This window comes from Notechis scutatus, chromosome 1, assembly GCF_049901735.1.
Source record: "Notechis scutatus isolate UNSWTSFEM ecotype Mainland chromosome 1, rNotScu1.2, whole genome shotgun sequence".
Taxonomy (NCBI): Eukaryota; Metazoa; Chordata; class Lepidosauria; order Squamata; family Elapidae; genus Notechis; species Notechis scutatus.
The window spans coordinates 190,852,582-190,875,399 of NC_142009.1; the positions used below are offsets into that span (position 1 = coordinate 190,852,582).

Sequence of the window (22,818 nt, forward strand, 5' to 3'; positions counted from 1 at the left end):
AACACATTACCCCCCACAGTGTCACCAACAAGACTCCAGCCGAACTTTTAATGGGGCGGAAGCTTCGCTCCCACCTCGACCGATTACACCCATCTTATTCGCCAGAGAAACCTTGCGGATCCAGCGGAACGTATCGCCAATTCAAGGTAGGCGACTTGGTCTACGCTAAAAACCTTTCCGGCGAACCGTTGTGGGTCCCAGCCACCGTAGTCTACCTCACTGGCCCTAGATCTTACCGCCTTAAGACGACAGACGGCAAGATATGGAAACGCCACATAGACCAACTTCAATCTCGTTTACAACCAAATATCCGCGACCCCCCGGACTTCCAAACTCAGGGGGGAGGGAATACCGAGGGGGACGAAGACCGCATAGATGACGACGTAATCGAGGACAGACGGCCACTAAACCGAGTGCTCGCGCCACCTGAAGAAGGTCCGGGATTGGGGGCATCCTCCCCGCAGAGGAACACCATAGTGGAAACATGCCCGCCCGATCCAGGAATGGACTTAAGGGACTCTGATAGTATCGTGGAATCAACCCCGGGCGAAAACGAGCCTTGCGTTCCACCGGAACCGAACTTTAAACAAAAACCGGTGGAACAGCGGAAATCAACTAGGCAGGTAAAACAACCTGCATACCTGCGAGATTACGTCACCACGGCCGTCAAATGGAACCCAGGGGGGAGGGGTGTTGTGAACTAAAGAAATGTAATTAATAAAGATTCGTTTGCATAGCAAGATCGTAATCCTGCACTTCCTATTGGCCCATATAATGGCAAGTTATGATTGGTTAATTCCGAGCAATCTGACTGGCTGTTGGTGGGCCGAGTCCCATTGGACGAGGTTCAAACCCTATAACAACATCCATTGGTCATCCGGGTGGCAGTTCACTCTATAAAACGGCGGCCGCTATCCGGGGGTTTTTTGTCTCTGTTATCATGCTGTAAATAAAGAGCTGAAGTTCACGTGAAGCAGTTTCGTCTCCGTTTCTACGCCCATGCCTCATACTTAACAAAGCCCACAAGGTGTTTAGATTTGGCCCGCAGGGCTGCCCTGGAAATAGCAAAGGACTGGCCCTTGGTGCCTCTGCCAGCGAAAATGGAGGTCGGGAAGGCAGCAGCTGGCCCTCTTGAGCTGTGTTTTCACTGGTAGAGGGTTGCAGGAGGCTGTCACAGCCGAAAACGGAGCTTGGGAGCCTATTTTCACTGTCAGAGCGCTTGGGCCACCACAGATGCCTTGGACATAAGGGATATTGAGCTGGCCCCGCCCACCCTGGCCATTCTCACCTCAGCCCCCTGAGGTCAACACAACCCTGAGGTAGCCCTCAATGAAATCGAGTTTGACACCTCTGCATTACAGTTCTTAATTGATAAGTACTGGTAATACCTCTCATGTGTTTGCCTGCATGAGCACAACCAATTTGTTTTCCTCTCCCTTCCCTATGTTGGCTCCCCCTAATTTAAATGGTACATCATTCTAGATACAGGTGGTTCTCGACTTACGGCTGCAATTGAGCCTAACATTTCTGTTGCTAAGTGAATCAATTGCTAAGTGAGTTTTGCCTCATTTTACGACCTTTCCTGCCACAGTTGTTAAGTGAATCACTGCAGTTGTTCAGTTAGTAATACGGTTGTCTGGCTTCCCCATTGATTTTGATTGTCAAAAAGTCGCAAAACGTGTTCACATGACCCTGGGATACTATAGCCATCCTAAATATGAATCAGATGCCAAGTGTTTGGATTTTGATCACGTGACCATGGGATGCTGCTATGGTTTGTAAGTGTGAACAATGGTTATAAGTCACTTTTTTTCAGTGTTTTTGTAACTTCGAATAGTCTCTAATCAAACTATTGTAAGTCAAGGACTACCTGTACTCTGTGTATCATCTGAAGTGAACTGCCTCTCATGAAAGCTTATGCCTTTTATTAAAATGTGCCACCAACCTCCTCCTCACTTTTTGTCACATAGCCTAAAAAGGCTCTCCTCTTACAATACCCATGAAGCTTTACTCTTGTACTCTCTTAGAATTATTTGATCAAACATGAGCTAACACTACCTATTCTCCTTGAATTACTATTTCCCCCAGCAGCTCAAGGTGGTTTATAGTCAATCCCTTCTCCAACTTGCACATCATTTTGTGGTTGCATGACCCACAACTGAGAGTGTACAACACAGCTCTTTATTATTCTGGCTATTGCTAGAATGATGATAATACATTGATCAGCACTGAACTAGAAGTGATGCTATTGTGCAGTGTTTCTTAAGTGCCATCCAAGAGCTTCGCAGGGGTCCACAAAATCAAAATTATTTCCTAGTTACTGAAGATATTTGCAAAAATTTAAAACAATGTTCCTCTTCTCAATATTATTTTTATTTGTTAAGAATGATAGAATCACAAAAAATATTTATATTAATATCTTTTTACATGATTCAATAAATAGTCTAGGAATCTGTAAGTTTTCATGTTTAATATGGTGAATATTGATAAATATAACCCATATAAACAAAAGCTCTTTTGGGATTCTTCATAATTTTTTTAAGTGGGAAGGGATAGAAGTTGAAGAAACACTTTAGTGACTGTACAAAGCATTCTGGATCCTATTTCTCTACTGTTAAATGCCCTCGCTAGGTAAGATTGTATAAACTGTACATAAAATCATGTGACTGCCTGAAGACTACCATAATTTTCTCTTTTCTTAAGACAAAGTCTTAATAAAAATCACATTCAGAAATATTTGTCACTTGTGGTTAGGATATTCTGCTCTGGTTCACAATTTAAATGACAGAATGATACATTAGTGTAATCCTCCTAGGTTAGTAAAATCCATATTAAAATGTTTAGTATAAGCGTGCCAGGTTTCATTTGTAAACCACAGTGCACAATTTAGATTACCAGCTTTATGATCTTTGTTAGTATTCTGACCTGGTCTTGTATTAAAGTATCATATAATCAATGAAAAACTTTCAATCCCTCCCCCCTTTTCAGGTCCATAGTCACAACTTTACAGGTTACACCACTGGAAAATTGATACTTGCTTCATTTCATTCTATAATTCTTGGTTATATGCACCCCGAGGGTCCTTTGGTTTCAAAGTTGAAAAAAACAAGTAAAAGCTAGTATAAATGCATCACCATCTCCTTCTCTTCATTGTCCGACAGTACATAGCCATCACTTTCCACAGCATAACAGCTGGATACTTTTCAGTCATACTGGATGTCTTATAGAGGTATTTCAGAAAAATGATTTACCATGATTCACCTAATCTCAAGGAAAATCAATTATCTCCAAGTGAAAGTTTTAAAATAAAAATAGCTGATCCATCAATTTGTATAGCTATTTAAAAAGTTATATTTTACCTTTAAAAAAAAAAGTAAGCCTGACATTCAAAGATGCTTTCACTATATAGTGAAATCAGTGTACCTGAGAAAATACATAAATCCTATTTATTTTACAAATACATATTTGAACAAGTTTACATCCAGAATAAGTATTCAGGTTCCATACTTATGCTTAAAAGACAGAACCACTACCTAAGATATTTCTCTGGGTAACTATTAATACTCCTGATTCAAGGGGAAAATAGCGTATTTCTTTAAAATGAAAAGTAAGTATTATTTTTGAATAAACAAACTACCCAAATTATAAATTTGTAGTATCCCTTCCATAACATAAATTATTTACACACGCACACACACCTTAGCCAGAGTTCAAATGCTTGTCTGTCTTTTTTTTAAAAAAAAAAAAAATTTAATAGACAAGTGAGAATATTTCCAGCAGCAAAAATTGGAACTAGGAAAGTAGGAGCAAAATAGGAGAAAGACAGAATAAAGATACAGGACAGTTTAAAAAAAATATTACGAATGTTTACACAAGTTTCCTAAACTGACAGGCTTTGGCAGGTTCCACACAGATAAGCAGGAAATTATTCCAAATCATATTTCAGTTGCACAATTTTGCAGGACACATTCTGCTTTTGAAGACAAAGCAATTGATAAATCACTTTATGGATTCATTTTTAAAAAAGAAAAAACCATTAAGCACTAGCAAAGTAGCACAAGTTCATTTTTTAATGTTTAGAAAACAAGTTCCCCTTTTCATTAGAAAAGGTTATTAGGATAGTGTATTATGATAGTCCACACAGCAATATGTTAAACTTCAAGCAATGTAGTTAAAGCATTTACAGCAAGCTGACGATGGGGCAATCGTAAATACTTGTATCAAGAGCAAAATACATTGGATGTTTACTTCCAAGTGAAACATAAGTGCAGGTAAGCAAGAATACATTAGTTCCAAGTGAAACACGAGTCCCCTAAAATACAATATAAAACAGCTCAGTAGGGGATTGAAAAACCATTCAAATACTTGAATTGAGATCAATGTCAAACTTTTTAATGAATTCATGAGCTACAGAATTAAGGAATTTGGCAGCTTACAAGGTTTTATTAGCCTTATGCCGAATCTTACAAGTTATTTTCTTTCCATGATTAGTTTTTGTTATTAGCAATTTTCAATCAAGGTAGGAGGAAAAGTGCACTGTACAAATATGTCAAGAACCAGATGAATAAACACAATTTGGTTCTCCATAGACAAGCTACATAATACACATTTAATATATTTTAACTTTATGCTTTCCTGTGTAGGGTAGCATTCTGCTTTTTCATGGAGCTACTGAAGCAACTGAAATTAAAACTCTCTGGGGCAGCCAGAAATCAGTGTGAAGAATTTCTCATTTATCCATGTATTCATTATAAATTAATATATTGCTTTTATATCCCATTATTATTATTATTGGTGTGCATGTTACCTGGCAATGAAATTTAGCATTTAGAATATTCTGCTGTATAATTAGGTAAGATGGCACCTTCAAGTGTGATAAACTACCAACTAGGAACAACATTCTATTCCACTCTCACATAAAAAATAGTCACATGAGACAATGTTTGTAAGATGTACATCCCCTAACAACGAGGGATAAATTCCTTGGATTTTTCATGCAGATTCACTTGATTTAAGGTTCCTCAAATCAGGAACTATGGAAAATGTTAAATGCCAATATTCACACTTTTCTTAAAATGTGTGTGTGTGTGTGTGTGCATGTGCAAAACATTCAGATATATATATTAAGAAAAACCCAGTGTGTGTGTGTGTGTTATAAATTAGAATAAATATAGGTAGTCCTAGAGTTACAACAGTTTGTATAGCGATTATTCGAAGTTACAATGGCATTGAAAAATTGACTTATGTCCATTTTTCACATCTACCGGTATGACAGTTGCAGCATCCCCATGGATACATGATCAAAATTCAGATGCTTGACAATTGGCTTCTATTTATGACTGCTACGGTGTCTGGGTGGGGGTGGGGGTCATGTGATCAAGTTTTTGACAAGCAAAGTCAATGGGGAAACCAGATTCACTTAACTGTTAAGTTAATAACAACTGCAGTGAGTCACTTACCAACTGTGGCAAGAAATAAGGCAAAAGTCACTTAACTGTCTCACTTAGTAACAGAAAGTTTGGGTCCCATTATAGTCATAAGTCGAGGACTATCTGTATATACAGGACATACATTCTGCAATGTGTATTCGATAGAAAAGTAGGTAGAATTCCATTCTCTTATATGGAATTTAGGGTAGATTAACTCTATTGTGTTAGAGGGGATATTTTTGAGAGAAAAAAGCTAAACAAAATAAACTGAATAGGTGTAACATGCAGGCGTGGTGTTATCTCATCTGATCTGCAGTTGCTAATGTCATCGACAGAGCATCAAGAGGAAACATGCCATAGTGCCTTCCACATTTCTGAGTACATGTAAGAAAGTTAGCTAAAACAGTCAAATCCTCATGTGACCATCCTGCATTTAGCTTCTTCTTCACCTGGACAATAGCGCCTACGGACAAAACTCTCCTTTATTCAGAATTGCTGGATGACCACCAGTCTTTCAATTACTAGGCATAACTCAGATGTTCAAGACTTCCTTTCAGAAGTGGAAACAGTGCCTGCACGCATGTTTGTTATTGCAAAGTCCATTGATGAAAGCATGCCTGCTTGAATGAACTGTCAGAGATCAAATGTCACATATAAAAACTGCCAGATCGCATTCACCCTGTTTTGGGGAGAGCCAGTTCACACAAGCCAGCTGCTAAGTTTCTGCTTTGAGTAATTAAGCAATGAATCAACTTCAAAGAATGTCATAAAAGCATCGTCTTTAGCTCTATGCTTCCTGCTTTCTTCCCTTCTATCCAAGGCATTCTGGAATATTTTCAAGTAGAAGAACTTGCTTTGGTTACCATGGTGATAAACTAAAGCTAAAAATTACACATAATTGTTGCTGATGTCACTGTTCTCATAATGTTTCCAAGGCAACAAAGCACTTCCTTTAATGGTGATGTTTTATTTTTCCTCTCTATTGGAAGGCTTTTCCAAAAATGGTTTAGGAGAGCAGAAATCTAACTAGGTTGAGCTTAGCTAATAAGCCATTCATAACCTTTCGATCATCATTAGTAAAGATGAGATACAAAAGAGATAGTAAGGATGAGATATAAGCTGGGCTTCCCAAATGTACAGAACTATTTGTTTCCCTGATCCTCCAGATTCCCCCCACCCACCCACCCTCTCACAATTTTATAATCCTAGCCATTTATTTCAAGAAACTGAAAGAGTAGAATGAAAAAAGATGATAAAGCTGCAATAGCTGCATCCATTGACATCAAAGAAAATGTTGGAGCAAGGGGCGGAATAGGAGAGTAATGGGACATAACTGTAAAAAATACTGTCCCTGCAGCATATGTTAATAATGGATGCTTACCACCATATTTAAAGAAAGACGTAAGCAACTGGCTCCAGAAAAATCCATCCTGGCTCTGTTCAGATCAATTCTGTGGAAGGAGGGCACCAAGCAAAATTACCATAATTAATGAATCTAGTTTAGGATTTTTGATGAGATCAGAACAGTTGGGATTTGGGGAACCACGAATATGTTTTCCCCTTATGCTGCTACAAGTTGATGAGACTCGGGAAAGCTTTAGGTCCAGGCCAGCAATGTTGGCTTCCTGGATTCCCGTGTACGGATACTACATTCCAGCAAAGATCAGACCTAATTTTAACTCTACTTTTTAAACCCGTTTCTACCTTTTCTCCTATCCCCAATGATGCCATGAGGTCCCTTGAGAAAGGCCCCCCAGAACAGTTTCCTTCTGCCCCCTAGTGGCAAGGGCCCTTCATCTCACAAAGCAACCAATGCAGAGCCCATCTATCTTAAGGCTGGCAATAGCAGCTGCCTGTACGTCACCTCTCAGGGTGTTAGATGTGTCCTTCACCACTTGGCTGCACGCATGCTGCAAGGGCCTGACCTTGTCTGCACACTATGTTTCACTAGAGCAAAACAAATCTGTGGTTACTGTATCGTAGCAGCTTGTACTTATTTATAGAATGGCTTCTGAACAGTAGTAATTTATGTAGGAATTGGCTGGCTGAAGTAGCATGAGGATGCACAAGGCAGGAAAAGGGCCACGTATGGATTCACAGATCAATCCCCGCAGATAACTCAGCTCCTGTTTAAAACTACGAGCACTGTGAATCTATGAATGGCAGGAGCCATTTTACATACGGTGCTTCCCTGAGAATCTAGGCCTCACTGCCTTTGATAGAGGGAAGCCATAAGAAGGATAGGCACACTCAGCTTTCTCTTAAACATTTTAGGAAGCAGCAGTTATGGCAACAACAGAAAGAAACAAGACAGCATTTACCTTATCTGCTTTGGAAAAGCGCCACATTAAAAAAAAAAAAAAAAGAGGGAGAGAGACAGTTTTACCGAGCTTGTTATTTTGAAATCTGGCTACACATAATGCAATGCATGAAATGCTTGCAAATGGTTGGAATAGAGAAAATGTCTTTTGAGTAGACGGGGGAAGCACCAATTAAATAATGGCTTCTTCTAAGCATCTTACAGTGAAGCTACTGTACTACTGATAATTTCAAAATCCAGGGTCAATCTGGTTTATCAAAATCTACTCCAAGCCTATTACAATTTACTCCAACTAGCAACTCTCCTGGGGCATGGTGGCATCATCATCATCATCATCATCATCATCATCATCATCATCATCATCATCATCAATCTTTAGTGAGATTCACAGCCTTTGGGGCTGGTTGGTAGCTCAACAGCTTGAGTCCTAACCAAGGACCTAGGAACTATTAAGGTAGCGTTGGAGCATAAAAGCTGTTCCAAGTAGGGTGGTTTTTTGTAGAATCAGGGTATTCAAGTCTGATAAATTCAGAATTTCCAAATAGCAAGGTAGCCCTTTGGGTATTACTCCAAGGGCTCCAATTACAATTGGATAACACATGATTTCTTTTTCCAAAGTCGCTCAACTTCAATTCGTAAGTCTCGGTGATTTTTTTCTTGCCGCGTGTCTTCCATTTGTGCATCACTAGGTATTGCAATGTCAATGAACCAACCCTTTTTCTTTTCAACTATTGTTATGTCAGGTGTGTTGTGGGCCAAGTGCCCGTCAGTCTGAATTCTGAAGTCCCACAAGATCTTGACTTTTTCATTCTCCAGAACCTTCTCAATCTGATGTTCCCAGTAGTTGTTACTATACTCAAATCCAAACTTTTGGTACAGTTTCCAGTGAATAATTTTAGCAATTCGGTTATGGCATTCTAGGTAGTCAGTTTGTGAAATTTTGCTGCACCCACTGATTAAATAGTCAACTGTTTCATCTTTCTCATTACAGAGGCAGCATTTGCTGTTGGTGGTGACATGCTGAATCTTTGCCTTCATGCAATTTGTGGCTAAGGCTTGTTCTTGAACAGCCAAAATAAAGCCTTCAGTTTCTTTTTTTCAGTATTCCTGATTTAACCAATTCCAAGTAAGCTTTTGGTCAGCTTTGCCTTCAATACTTATTATTATTATTATTATTATTATTATTATTATTATTATTATTATTATTATTATTATTAGTAGTAGTAGTAGTAGTAGTAGTAGTAATAGTAGTGTAAAAAAAACCTCCTGAATCAGGAGATGACAGGGACTGAAGTTGGATCAGAGATCTAAAGATCATTCCAGAATCAGTCCAGATTTCTTGCTTGATGCCCAAATGGCCAAACTCAAATGATCTTACTTTGGACACATTATGCAAAGACCTGATTGTCTGGAAGAGGAGGCCTTGATGCTTGGGAAGGTGGAAAGAAAGAGAAGGAAAGCCAGCAGTGAAGTGGATGGACTCAGTTCCAGTGATGATGGATGACGCACTGTTGGAAGATCTGAAAGAACAGACGAGGAACAAATTGTCCCTGAGAATATCTCTCTGTTGTGACTGGTCAATAGAAGCCTTAAAACAACTTAATGACACATAATCAGTCAATGAATCATTCAAGGCTCCTTGTCATTAGCATCCTTCTTCAGCCTCATGCTTTATGTTCAAGATGCTTTACAAATTGTAGTATCCATAGCATTTACTATCAGAATAGTGCAAAAGCGGAGGAGCACTTATAAAGAATTGACTATTCAGAACTGGGCAGAAGAGTAGGTCATTACCTGTACTTCAGATTAAAAGAACACCAGGATATGATCAGGGACTAGTCCTATACAGGGGCACAAAGAAAGGTATCCTTAGCTGAATGGTATGTAGATGAGCACTATGTCAACCATAACTGGTGAAGCAGGAAACATTAGGAAAGCAAAGAGGGTGGGATTCTAAGTGTCAGCTGCATCTGTCATACATTTCATGCTACCGTGAAAGAAATAGTGAGTGTTCAAAAACATTTTTGACCCTGCGATGATTGACACAGACTGGAAAACTGCAGTCTATTTCATATGTCTCCAGGGAGTTGATTATGAGAGGGAAAAAAATAATGTGGTCAGATAAGACTCTATAGTCTTTAGATTTAGATCTTGTGGTATGTGTGTGTATTTATTTCCTGTTGAACAGAGCAATAAAATAACATAAGAACCTGTTTCCTCCTCTGATGTTTCATTATTTTAGTATCTGTAACCTTTTCTAACATGGTGATTAATCCACATCTTAATTGTTAGATAATGCAAGGTTTTTCAGTGAGGGAGTCTTTGGTGCTCTTTGAGCTTGTTTATTTTCTTGCAGAGATTTCATTGTCCAAACTAGGTAACATCATTAGTGCTAGTAAGGAGTGTGGTTTGTTGTCAGTTTATATTCTAGTGACTTGCTCTGTCAGTGTTGGTGGGGGGGTGATCTTAGAGGTTCTCTCTCTCTCCACCCCTCATCCTCGCCCTCTCTCAGTGCCTGTGAGGTTAGAACGCTGAGCTGTTGTTGTTGCTGTAGTGTGGAGTGAACTCCCGTCACATGCTCCAGCTCCTGCCAACCCAGAGGTTCAAATGTGGACTACCACAAGTATAAAAAATGGGTATCACATAAAAGAAGCTCCCAACTGGGCATCCCTTGGGCAATGTTGACGTCATTGGCAAATCCTTTTAACTAGATGTCAGTGCTTCCGACACAGAAGTATTAGTATTAATATCTACCTTTCTCATAATTTATCACCCTGTGACATTATCATCAAGGATTAAACTTTCTCATTAAGATCCAAACAAGCTTGGAATGTGCATTTGTACTACAGCACTATCATTCTTGCTAAAGGAGTTGAATTAATATCCTGCTGAGATTCAGGTGATCCTGTAGAACAAATTTCATCATTACTGATCCTTTGCGTTCTTGTACTCTGGATGACATATTGTTCTGGGAAGCTACTTTGAGAGAAACCATAGTACCATAGCTTATACAACAATAAACATATAAAGTAGCCAATGTTCTTAGATTGCACCAAGAAGGAAAACAGCATTCTTCATTTATGCACTAGCTTCATTTCATTTCATTTTGTTTGCTTATGGTTGGTTTGGTTGTTATAGTTACAGGTTATAGTTATTTTCCTCTTAATTATATTCCTCCCACCCCTCAAATCACAGTTTTATTAATCGGGCAGCTTTTTTTCTGATCAAGACTAAGAATTTTTAATAAATACTCACATTCTCTTTCATCAAAATATATTTTTGACTAGCTCATAAATCTCCCAAATAATGACCTCCAGTGCCTTCAAATAAACATAAATCATACCAAGAAGACATTCAACCATGAAATGATTTTGTTAACATGTCATCTGTCTCTAGAATGTATTTTCAAATCTTCAACAGAAGGATCTAAATTACAAAAGGAAAATTGTCCACCTAATGATGTTCATGGTGTGGGATCTGACTTTTTCAATCTCTTTCACCTGCATGTGTACAAATTGTAAAGTACTGTAAATCATAATCATTAAGCCAAATCTTCCCTAATGTTGAAGAAGTAATAGTTATTACACCATAACTAATTTTAAAAATGGAATAAGTCTACATATAATTCAAGTTATGCTTATCTGGTGCAAAGGATTACTTCATAATAATATTCTTTTTAATTTACTGAAAAAGAATAATGGCTGAGGAACAACAACAGCAGCAGCAACCACAACCACAATTTTATATTTTGTTGAATGGAATTTTATTATTTTAATATTGTAAGCTACTTAGAGTCTGACAAGAAGGTAGTATATAAATCACTGTAATAAATAAATCTATTTATAGTGCAAACTCCTTCCCATCCCAATTGTGCCTAATGCAAGATGATTTTAGGGTATTAAATAGCATTAATTGTTCTTAACTATATATCCCATGGGATAAGTGGCATTCTAACATGGAATTGCAAGTCATCTAAAGAATATTCCTTTAAACAACCACAATTTAAATTATATACATTACCAGTATTGCATCATGCTTTGTTAGGCTTAATAATTGTTATATATATTATCCTTAATATATCATCATTTGTCTTTTTATACAAATGATGATATATTAAGGAATGTACATTATATTTATTATATTATAATAATATAATAGTTAGAGAATGCTAGACAGTTATGGAATTTCAATGTGATTATCTGGAATTTAATCTAACTGGATCTGGAGAACAACATGCATCTGCCCTGTACATTTCTACATCCAAAATATACAGTAACAGAGAATTTAAATTTGTGTGAAATTATGTAAATTTTTCCAAATTTAGTGATCTGAAACAATTGTAATATAAAGCTCAACACAGTGATACTTTTAAAACAACTTATTTTATTATAATCTCAATATGATAACCATGAAATCAGTGCTATAAGTGCATCAGTGGATCCAAACTTCAGTTACACAGAAGAGTGAATGAGAATCTCCATTGCAGGAATAAATAAATGAAATATACAAAGCACTATGCTCATTAGCTCTGATCCAATAACTGTATTCAGACATGATCTGATCAGAGGTGGTATTCAGCAGGTTCTGACAAGTTCTGGAGAACCGGTAGCAGAAATCTTGAGTAGTTTGGAGAACCAGTAAATACCACCTCTGGTTGGCCCCACCCCCATCTATTCTCTGCCTCCCGAGTCCCAGCTTATCGGCTGGGTCTTCTTTTGTTGCCCTGCACAGGAGAAGGGAGCTGGAAAGCAGGTTAGTGGGGTGGGGAGGGAATGGGGATTTTGCAGTAACCTTCCCCTGGAGTGGGGTGGGAATGGAGATTTTACACTATCTTTCCCCTGTCGTGCCCACCAAGCCACGCCCACCAAGTCATGTCCACAGAACCAGTAGCAAAAAAATGTGAATCCTACCACTGGATCTGATGATTGCATATTGATAGTTTACTGTACCATAACAAAAACATGCCTTTAAGTGGCACCAGTCCCACTTCCTCATTCTGTTCTCTGAAGCAGCCCCAAGGAAAAGCTTAGAAACGTTATTAATAGCAGCTTGCTGTTTTCTCTAAACCAGAAAAGTGGGGATTATATTACTACGGCTTAAATCAAGCAATTTTTAAACATGGACTATGGTGTTTGCTTGCTTGCTTGCTTGCTTGCTTGCTTGCTTTAATAAATCAGTTAAGATAAATTCTAGTTTATGATACATTGATCGACTAATTTTAGTAGAATACAGAATGGAATAGAAATAGCACTTAGACTTTTATACCCCTTCACAGTGCTTTTTACAGCCCTCTCTAAGTGGTTTACAGAGTCATCCCAACAAACTGGGTCCTCATTTTACCAACCTCGGAAGGACGGAAGGCAGAGCCAACCTTGAGCCTGGTGAGATTCAATCTGCCAAATTGCAGTCAACCAGCAGTCAGGAGAAGTAGCCTGCAGTACTGCACTCTAACCACTGCACCACCGCAGAATGGTCCTAATTGCCGATTAATGGTAATAAGAAGTGGTGGGTGAAGAAGTATGAGAATCTTTCGACTAGGTCAGCTTAACTTCAGAATGCTTTTACAGATGCAGGGATTTTCATACGGTGTCAATCAGTAAAAGTGATGTTATTTTTTTTCTAATGCACCCCTAAATCTGCCCTCAAGGTCTCTTTGGGATGCATCTGCTCATCACTCTTATTGCCATGTCCTGGGCCTCACACAGTTCCCTCTAAAGGGGCTTTATCAAACTATTTTTATAAAGAACTGAACCTTGTTTCATCTGGGAATATGAAAACCTTTATGCAAGCTGTTAAGAGGTACAAAAGTAAACATGACTTCCAACTATCGTTGACAGAAAATGGTAGAGAGGATCCTGAAAACAAGGAGCCCACCTCCTTTTCTTAGGAGCATCATTTAGAGTCCCTCAATTAGGAGGCAGTTCAGCCCAGTCAGCTAAAACAACGAGGCAGAATTAATGAAGTCAAAATAATAGGAAAAGAAAAGAAAAAAAAAAATAATGTTCTGCAAAAATGAGTCAAGTACAGCAAATCAATACTTCATAATGTTGCCTGTCCTGTTACTGAACTCAACTGACTTCATCTGTTTCCAGATAAAATGCTGCTCAGTTTGGCACTCCGTAACAATAATTACAGCAATATACAAATGTCCTGTCATGGTGGCAAAAGAGTTAAGATTGGATCTCAGCACTGGCTATTCATGCTCAAGGGCAAAACCATGGAATTAATGTCACATACGGTTTGGCCCAGAGTCAAAATGCTCCTTTTGAGCCCTTTTCCATCTATTCAGATATCTGGGCTAACAAACAATTGCTAAAGTAGAAGGCGTGTGCAGCTTAACTGAGAAATACCAATTGTTACAGCAGGGAAGGTCAGGCTGTTCCTAGGCAACTTTTAACTTTTTAAAAAAACCAAGTTGTAGCAAATCACTAAGATGTTTTAGTCCTACTGTCCTGACATTCCAAGAAGGGCTTTCTAGGAAAAGGTATTGAGAAGACGGTCTTGTGGTGATTTCAGCGGGCCTTGAAGGAAACAGCTTAATAGCCAATTAATCTAGGCATGGCATAGAGCCTGGATGTCTCTATGTGACCGCCTGTCTGTGACTACTTAGCACATTCCATTAGAGTGGATACGCTCCAAGTTTACGGCATCAAGAAAGCATGCCTTCTCTGTCATAGCCTCCACCTCTAGAACAGAATCCTTGCCCAATATAGGGACAGCACCTTCTCCTCTGGGGTTCCAGAAAGCTCTTAAACTTCAGGTTAATGCATTTTTGAGGCCACTGTGATTTCTTGTTGTATTATGTTTCATTTAGTCTGCACTGTCTGTGTTACAATTGGTTTTGCTAGTTTGTTTAGTTTTATAACCCAGAGTCTCTTAGAGTTGGGTGTCTACTACAAACTTAAATAAATAATAGTAATAAGAGTAGACCCTGTTCAGTCTGGTTTCAGATCAGGGCAGAGAACTGAGATAGAACGGATTGTGCTGGTTGATAAGCTCTTGTAAAATCAAGATAGGAGTGCAGCAGCCATCTTGGCTCTTCTTGATCCATTAGCAGCTTTCATTAGCAACAATCATGGTATCTTTCTGGATTGCTTACAGGAATTAAGAGAGGAGGGCATGGCACTGGGGTTATTCTTCTCCTTTTTCTGTTGTTTGTTTGAGTCATTGCTAATAAGTGGGAAAGAATGAACCCAAAGCTTTTGATTTGTGGAGCACCACAGAGCTTTTGCTTCTTCTACACAACATCTACACAAAGCTGATGATGCTAGGCAAGGTCATAATGATTTTGTGGTCATGTGTTATTACTACTATGCTGATTACACCCAGTAGATTACACCCCACTATGCTGATTACACCCAGTTTGTGGTCATGTGTTATTACTACTATGCTGATTACACCCAGATTACACCCAGTACTACTATGCTGATTACACCCAGTATTACTACTATGCTGATTACACCCAGTAGCTGATTACACCCTGATTACACCTTGTCTGACCAAGCGAATCAAATCAAAGCCTTGTCCCAGAGTCTGAAGCCTGTAGGAGCCTGGATGCAGAAGAAAGATTTAGGCTCAGCCTTAACAAACCCAGGTAGCTATGGGATTATTCAATCCAAAAAGTTTTCTATCTTTAGTTTTGAATGGGATTGCAGTATTCCTATGGTCAGGAAAACCTTTGCACACATTCATTTTATGCTGCTTGAACCCATTCCCGGACTGAGAAGACCTTTGGGCAATTACTTACACCTTAGGGTTTTTTTTTTAATTATTGAGTCTGTCATCTGCACCTCTATAACTGTCTGGTTTGGTTCTGCAACCCAACAAGACAGACACAGACTTCAACAGTTAATTAGAACTGCAGAAAAAACAATGGCTACCAACCTGCCTTCAATTGAGGACCTGTGTACTGCACAAGTCAAAAAGAAGGCTGTGAAAATATTTACAGACCCCTCACATCCCAGACATAAACTGTTTCAACTCCTTCCCTCAAAACTACGCTATAGAGCACTGCACACCAGAACAACTGGACACAAGGAGAGTTTTTTCCCGAATGCCATCACTCTGCTAAATAAATAATTCCCTCAATACTGTCCAACTATTTACAAAGTCTGCAGTACTATTACTATTAATCCTCTCATCATTCCTTATTGCCCATCCCCTCCCACTTGTGACTATATGACTGTAACTTCATTGCTTGTATCCTTACAATTTATATTGACTGTTTCCTAGTATGATTTGATTGCTTATTGTACCCTCTGACTATTATTAAGTGTGGTACCTGATGATTCTTGACTCTTGATGAATGTGTCTTTTCTTTTATGTACACTGAGACCATTTGCACCAAGACAAATCCTTGTGTGTCCAGTCACACTTGACCAATAAAGAATTCTATTCTATTCTAGTTACCTCATTGTCTTCTATATGGGTCTGCCTTTGAAGATCATTTAGAAGGTGCAGCTAACCAAAGTGTGGCAGCATGGGCAGTAACTGTGCAACTCCTGAGTAGAATTTTTGGGTACTATTGAAAGTGTTAATAATCACCTATAAAGCTTTTCTTGGAATGGGACCTAGCTACCTGAGGAATCGTTTCTGTTTGTCCTGTAATTTTTGACAGACTTGGAATTCTTTGAAATCCACTAATTAAACAATACCATCTGAAAAGAGCCAGGAAGAAGATCTTCTTTTGCCACAATGACTGTTCTCTGGAAAGATCTGCATGAGTGTTTCCCTAATCTCAACCCCTCACAGCTTCAACCTCAAACTGTCTACCGTGGATCTCACCCCATTCCTAAGAGGTCCTTAAAGGGGGCGCGCATAAGCACACCAGCGTGTCTACCGTCCCTGTCTTACTGTACCCATTTATCTATATTTACTCCCTTTGTTCTTGTTTATGTTCATACGTATACTTGTTACCTTGTACATGTTTGACCAACAAATAAGATAAAATAAATACAATAAAAAATAATCTCATGGAAATGGGCTTCAAAAACCTGGCTCTTCTCCCAAGCCTTGGACTCAGGTTATTGTGAACTTCTTCTGGAATTTTTTTTGTGTTCAGGTTCTGTTTTTATAGTTTTTTTTTTTCTGGATGTTTACTTATTTTTATTCTATATGCTATACTGAACTGTTTTTAATACCGAAATCCACCAGAATTGTTAACGGTAATCTTAGAAATCTGATAAATAAATCCATTTTATATTAGCTATGTAATCTCATGTTCTCCTGACTTTTCTCAAAGCTGTCCATTCATTTTGCATTTGTCTATCAATGTATGGCTCTATACTTCCTGGTAAGCCTCAAGAAAAACATTTGTAAGAAATTAGCACAATGTTTTGGTAATTTGGTAATTTCTTCTTTGATATACTCATATACAAGGATCTTTTCCAGTTTCTTTTGTGACTTCTATGAATATTCCTGATTGAGCTATACATTTTTCTCATGTAAAAGAATTTGGATTTTATTTTTTTATTTTTTTTTAAAGACAGCCATTTAAGGAGCTTTCTTGGTAAGTGTAGTGTTTTGTCTCATGTAAGAAGTATAGAAAGTATTATTTTGGCATGTGAACTAAAGCACTCATGGAAAGAATGAGATACATCATGGCCTGGAAGGAAAAAATTCACATGCCCTTTCCATACACCTTTCTTTGACCTGCTGATATTTGGCATACTCCATCAAGACTATTGTTCTTTCAAGCCATTTTCAACTTCTATCTGATAAAAATGTATGGGCGTTAGTTTACATATTTGAACTCTCCCTCACTTTAATTACTGCTGTGCGTTCTACAGGGCAATTTTTTTTTTTAAATGAATTGCTGTTTAAGTTTGAATAATCTCTGAAAGCAGCTCTTGGACCCAGTTGTGGGACAGAGATAATACTGTGCAGAATGTTGGAAAGCTTCATCTACATATAAATAGACTTAATCAGAAATGCAAATAGCAATTGGGAGAACCCGGTAAAAAGCCCCATGATAATTGTGTGATTGTATAGATAAGAAAGGGTCAAATATTCCCATTGTCTAAGGTTTTAATTTTCTAATTGCCGGTGGGTATCTTTTCTTCTGAAAGTGGAACACAGAAGTGGCAGGCTATTCCAAACTGACAATCAGTTTAAAGCAAATGTTTCAGAAAGCCTATTTATTATAAATGTCCGGCAATTAATTCATACTTCACAGTTGAAATCCCCTGTCTTTTGCTTCCTGCTAGGAGAAACAGACCAAACAAATCTTGTGGAAGGAAGTGTAGGTTCCTTGTACTTTCAAGTATGCTTAGAAATAATATCTTATTTTTTGTCTGAAAATAAAAGAAAGAAAATAGATGCTGCAGATCCGGCATACTTAAAAAGCTTCTATTTGAACCATTCAAACATTCTTCTTTCAGAAATAGCCCATTAAAGCATTGTATTTTTAGACTATAATCAGCCCTTGTTTGGAAACAAATTATTTTTGAAATGGAAAGTGGTTTACAAAAGCTAAATAAGTAAATCATTTTAAAAAAAAAACCTTCTATAGTAAAAATCTGAATATTCTTTTTCTAAAATATCTTGCTGCTTATATTCAGACCTTCTCAACAGTAACGTTTATTGCTACATATCTTTCAATTAACGTAATGTAAGATGTAATGATGCACCAAATAGGTATTTTCACTGTTGAATTGCTGTTGTCAGTGCAAGAAAGATCCAGTAAGCCAAGAGAGACACCTAGTGCCCTACCTTGGGATTTTAAAAAGGGTCTTCACAGGATGCATGTCAAACAAAGGTGGATCTCCATCACCAAGCTCAATAGCCGTGATCCCAAGAGACCACACATCACAACGGGCATCATAAGAATAGTCATACTGTTGTTCACAAGCAATAACCTGTTAGATAAAAGACAATGAACACACCACATTAACCTCTGAGACAGTAATGTCCCCATTAAGTAAAATTATACACATACCCACTTATGCCTTATAACCAGTGTCCATTCATATATTTCTTATTATAGTTACAACTTAAATGCTCAACTAGAAGTCCTACTATTTAATATTACCCACAGAAGGCAGTTCAGGAAATTAAATTCATGATGCTGAACATTACAAGAGATTATAGCAATTGAAATAAGTTCTGTAGTTATTCATTACATTTCCAACTTTAAGCAGCATTATCTTCTATTCCTATAACTTATATGTATGTAAAGGATAAGGAAAGTGCAGCTTTTCTATAAGTATTTATTACTGTTATGTTCACAAAATTGTGAGATCACAGGTGCTAGTTCTGTAGCAGTTTTGTTGGAGTATTGTTGTTATTATTATGGTGATTATTATTATGGTGATTATTATGGTTATTATTATGGTTATTATTGTGGTTATTATTATTATTATCATCATCATTATCATCCTAGCTTTAGTAAACTCTTATAATAATTGATTACCAACAAAAGACCAAAAAACCATGGCATCTTGAAGATGAACATACTTATTAGGATATTGAACTTTTGTGAATCATACTTCATTTCAGCCATGGTATGGACAATTAAGCTGAGAAAAGTATATCCATGCTCATAATTGAGAAGGCAAAATAGGGTATAGCCCTTGTTTCTATATTTTGGCTCTTCTTTCTAACATCACTGAGATTATTTCAAGAAGTCACAATACAGATGGAACTTATTGTACCACTAAGAGAGTGTTAAAGTGGAATGTCCTAGAAGAAATGACCTTTGTAACTATGGATGTAGATAGGCAATAAAGTTGAGAAACATATTCAGCTCACATAATGTTATCAGTCAAAAAGAAATAGAAAAGGGCACATGGTGCAGCATACAATTATGGCTTCCAATTCAACATTAGCAAATGGGATTCACAACAAAATCAAATTCTATTCCAACCATTGAGACTTCCTCTTCTTCAGACTATGTCATTATATAACCCTCTTGTGGCTAACCACATTTTCTCCCAATAGTCACACCTCATTTTCTGCCTACAGGGGAAGCTATTTCAGGGATTTCCCCATCCATAAATATATTATTAAGTTAAGTGTACTTCTATAAATTTCAAGATTGTTCTTGATGTTTCCTTTTTATGACTTGGGGAAAACATAAATCTAATTTATAGACAGAAACTTCAGTTCACTAGTAGCATGTATGACTGATAAACACAATGAGGACAATCTATAAGAAAGAGACAGTGGACAGCAAATCTAATTAATTAATTGAGCCATAAACAAATGAGTATATGCACAGCTTAAAAGACTTCCAGTTTTGGGAGAAAAAAAGGGGGGGAAATGGCTAAGTCAGCACTTTGCATTGAAGAGCTGTCTCAACAAACACTCCACCAATTTAGAAAAGGCAATCGTTAATGTAGCAGTTATCATCCTGGACATGTCTCAGGAGGAGATGCTTTGAAAGAAATGGAGAGATACATAGAGAAAAAAAATACTTCCCAAGACTCAGGAGTGATTGAGATAGGTCTGCTGAGTTGGGGCTATTTAAGGTTCAGAGGGATCAAGAGGTTTTTTTTTTTTTAACAAAATCACAAGTCATAATTCAGTTATGCCTTCAGTGAATACCAGGATTATCGTGACTTTCCACCCAACCTTGACCTGAACAGAAATCTACATCAATATGACATTTGCTGTCCCATAGCCGATCCCTATTTTATCTCTACTGCTTGTGGTTCAGGTTAGGGTTAGGGTTAGGTCCTTGCAGCCATGAAAGATACCCCAAAAATAAGACCTGGTCTTATATTAATTTTTGGAGTTTATTTTTGGAGTTTATTTTTGGGGTAGAGCTTATATTATGAATATCCTGAAAAATCATGTTAGGGCTTATTTTCCAGTTGGGTCTTATTTTGGGGGAAAAACAGGGTAATAGGCGATGAAGCCTGACAAATGTTATACACCTTTAGATTGCCCTTGGATGGTTTTTGAATAAGGGTGGAAGTGCTAATTTTAGCACTGATACATTCTAGGACAACCTGTCTTACTCTGAACTGGGATGAGATAAAGGCAGTGATGGGGATCTGGCACTGAAAAGACGTTCTCGGGGTCATGGTTTTTATTTATTTTGTATGCTTCTTATCCACCCATGTCCCACAGAAGTGGTTAGATGGCTAGATGTAAATGGGGAAAAGGCCTCACAATTTTGCTTAGGAAAAGCTGGTTTATCTGTACAACAAATTGTAATAACCCTAATCTATTAAAACTCTACCAGTTTGGTTACAGGAATCAACATTTTACTTTTCGACACCACTTTCAGTAATGTAATGTAAGACCAAAAAGTCATATAATATTGATGTGTGTAATATACACATCTTATAATACTGTCATGGCAATGGAAATGAGGCTTACATGGACTGATGGTTAATGATGAGGGAGAATTGGAAATTAGCATGTAGATTGATACAAAAACAAAAAGAGATTGGTGCAGGCAGCCCATAATGGAGAAGGTATAAGTACTTTGCATGGTCCAAATCTCAAGGAGGATAGTTCCAAAGTGCAGACAGACACACGATGGCACAAATGATCCTTCAAATATTTTGCAGTGTATCAAATCATAAAGATGTGGCTTGGGCTCTAGAAGGCAAAGAATATACATCCCACTTTCTGTAGGCCTACAGATATGAAAGGTGGAATGCTATGACTAGGGAACAGGAGGTTTGTTCTATGTGAGCCAGTCCACTGGAAGGAAGCTGGGGGTGCAAAAAGCAATGCCTTCTGAGGGAAAGAGTTCTGCATTCATGAGGTTAATAGTCAAGTAGCTGATGAGATTCGGCAGCTTAAAGGAAAAATGAATTGGCATACATTATAATGTGCTGTGCATATTATGGGGGGGGATCAATATTAAATTATTATCCTTATATTAAAAAAAGCAGCACAGCTAGCCAAAGTAACCAGATGCAAAGCTTTATCAAAAACATTTGATTTTCATCCATTTAATTTCATTTACTCATAGCACCAAGGGAATATTCTATATATTTTCTCAACTATAGTAGGAAAAATGGAAGTTGTTAATAAATGTTCTAAAAGACTATAGTAGTAAAACTATCTTCATATTTCTAGTTTGTATCTTTTCTTTTATGTACACTGAGAACTTATGCACCAAGACAATTTCCTTGTGTGTCCAATCACACTTGGCCAATAAAGAATTCTATTCTATTCTATTCTATTCTATTCTATTCTATTCTATTCTATTCTATTCTATTCTATTCTATTCTATTCTATTCTATTCTATTCTATTCTATCAATTCCAGGATGCTGTCGAACTTATCTGAGTGACTGAAGAGATGCTGTCTTTTGCTTTCCCATAAAAAATTTCCAGGGTGCTTGACATCAAATTTAATATTAAAAGTTGGAGAGAAACTACAACGTGCTTTGTTTTCAAACTCTAATTAGAAACATACGGTGTTTAATCTGGGAAGTAAATAGGGGATGGGGAGAGGCCTCTCCTTAGTTGCCATCCTGGCTGATCTGAAAATGATGTGCAGGATCAATTCCATTTGGTACTTGGATTAGGGATCACCAGGATACCTGTAGGCTAGACTGGGAAATTGAAAAAAACCCAAAAGAAGCCAAAGGAAAAGAAAATATTTAGCTGGATGAGGCCATTTGCTCTACAATGCCAATGCGTGACTGATCCCAATTTCTTTCATCATAGAATGTGCATTCAGGATAACCTTTGCTGAATGGAGCTACAGCCTACCTAGACACTTCTTGCAGCTATGATATTTGAAAGTGTGGGTCAATGGTATGTGGAATGCTGGATGGAAGTTCAAGAAAGTTCAGGTTACAGTACAGTGGAGATGGCTGGCAATTTTTCATGGATAGAGCAGGGGTGGGATTCTACCAGTTGGCATCTATTTGCTAAAACTGGTTGTTAACATTCTAAGCAGTTTGGAGAACCGGTTGTTAGAAGAAATTACTGGCCTAATCCTGTAAGGAAGGCAGGAAGGAAACATGCTGGTGTTGCTTACAGAAACTGCCTCTCTGTTAACCCTTATTACATTCTTGACAGGACTAGACTTCCTGTCTCAGGAACTTCTCTGGAGTTTTTTCCTCTTCCTTTGCTGGTACTTTGCTTGTGTGGAGTGACCATTC

At 37.8% G+C, this 22,818-nt stretch overlaps 1 protein-coding gene across 4 annotated transcripts in view; it reads right to left on the reverse strand.

Moving 5' to 3' along the window:
• MYO3B (myosin IIIB) overlaps positions 1-22,818 on the reverse strand; it is a 289,387-nt gene that overhangs the window by 217,644 nt on the left and 48,925 nt on the right. For all 4 annotated transcript variants that reach the window (XM_087949748.1, XM_087949749.1, XM_087949750.1 and 1 more), the window contains exon 7: positions 18,460-18,605. In XM_087949748.1, the coding sequence (XP_087805874.1) occupies positions 18,460-18,605 (146 nt within the window). The remainder of the gene's footprint in view (positions 1-18,459; positions 18,606-22,818) is intronic.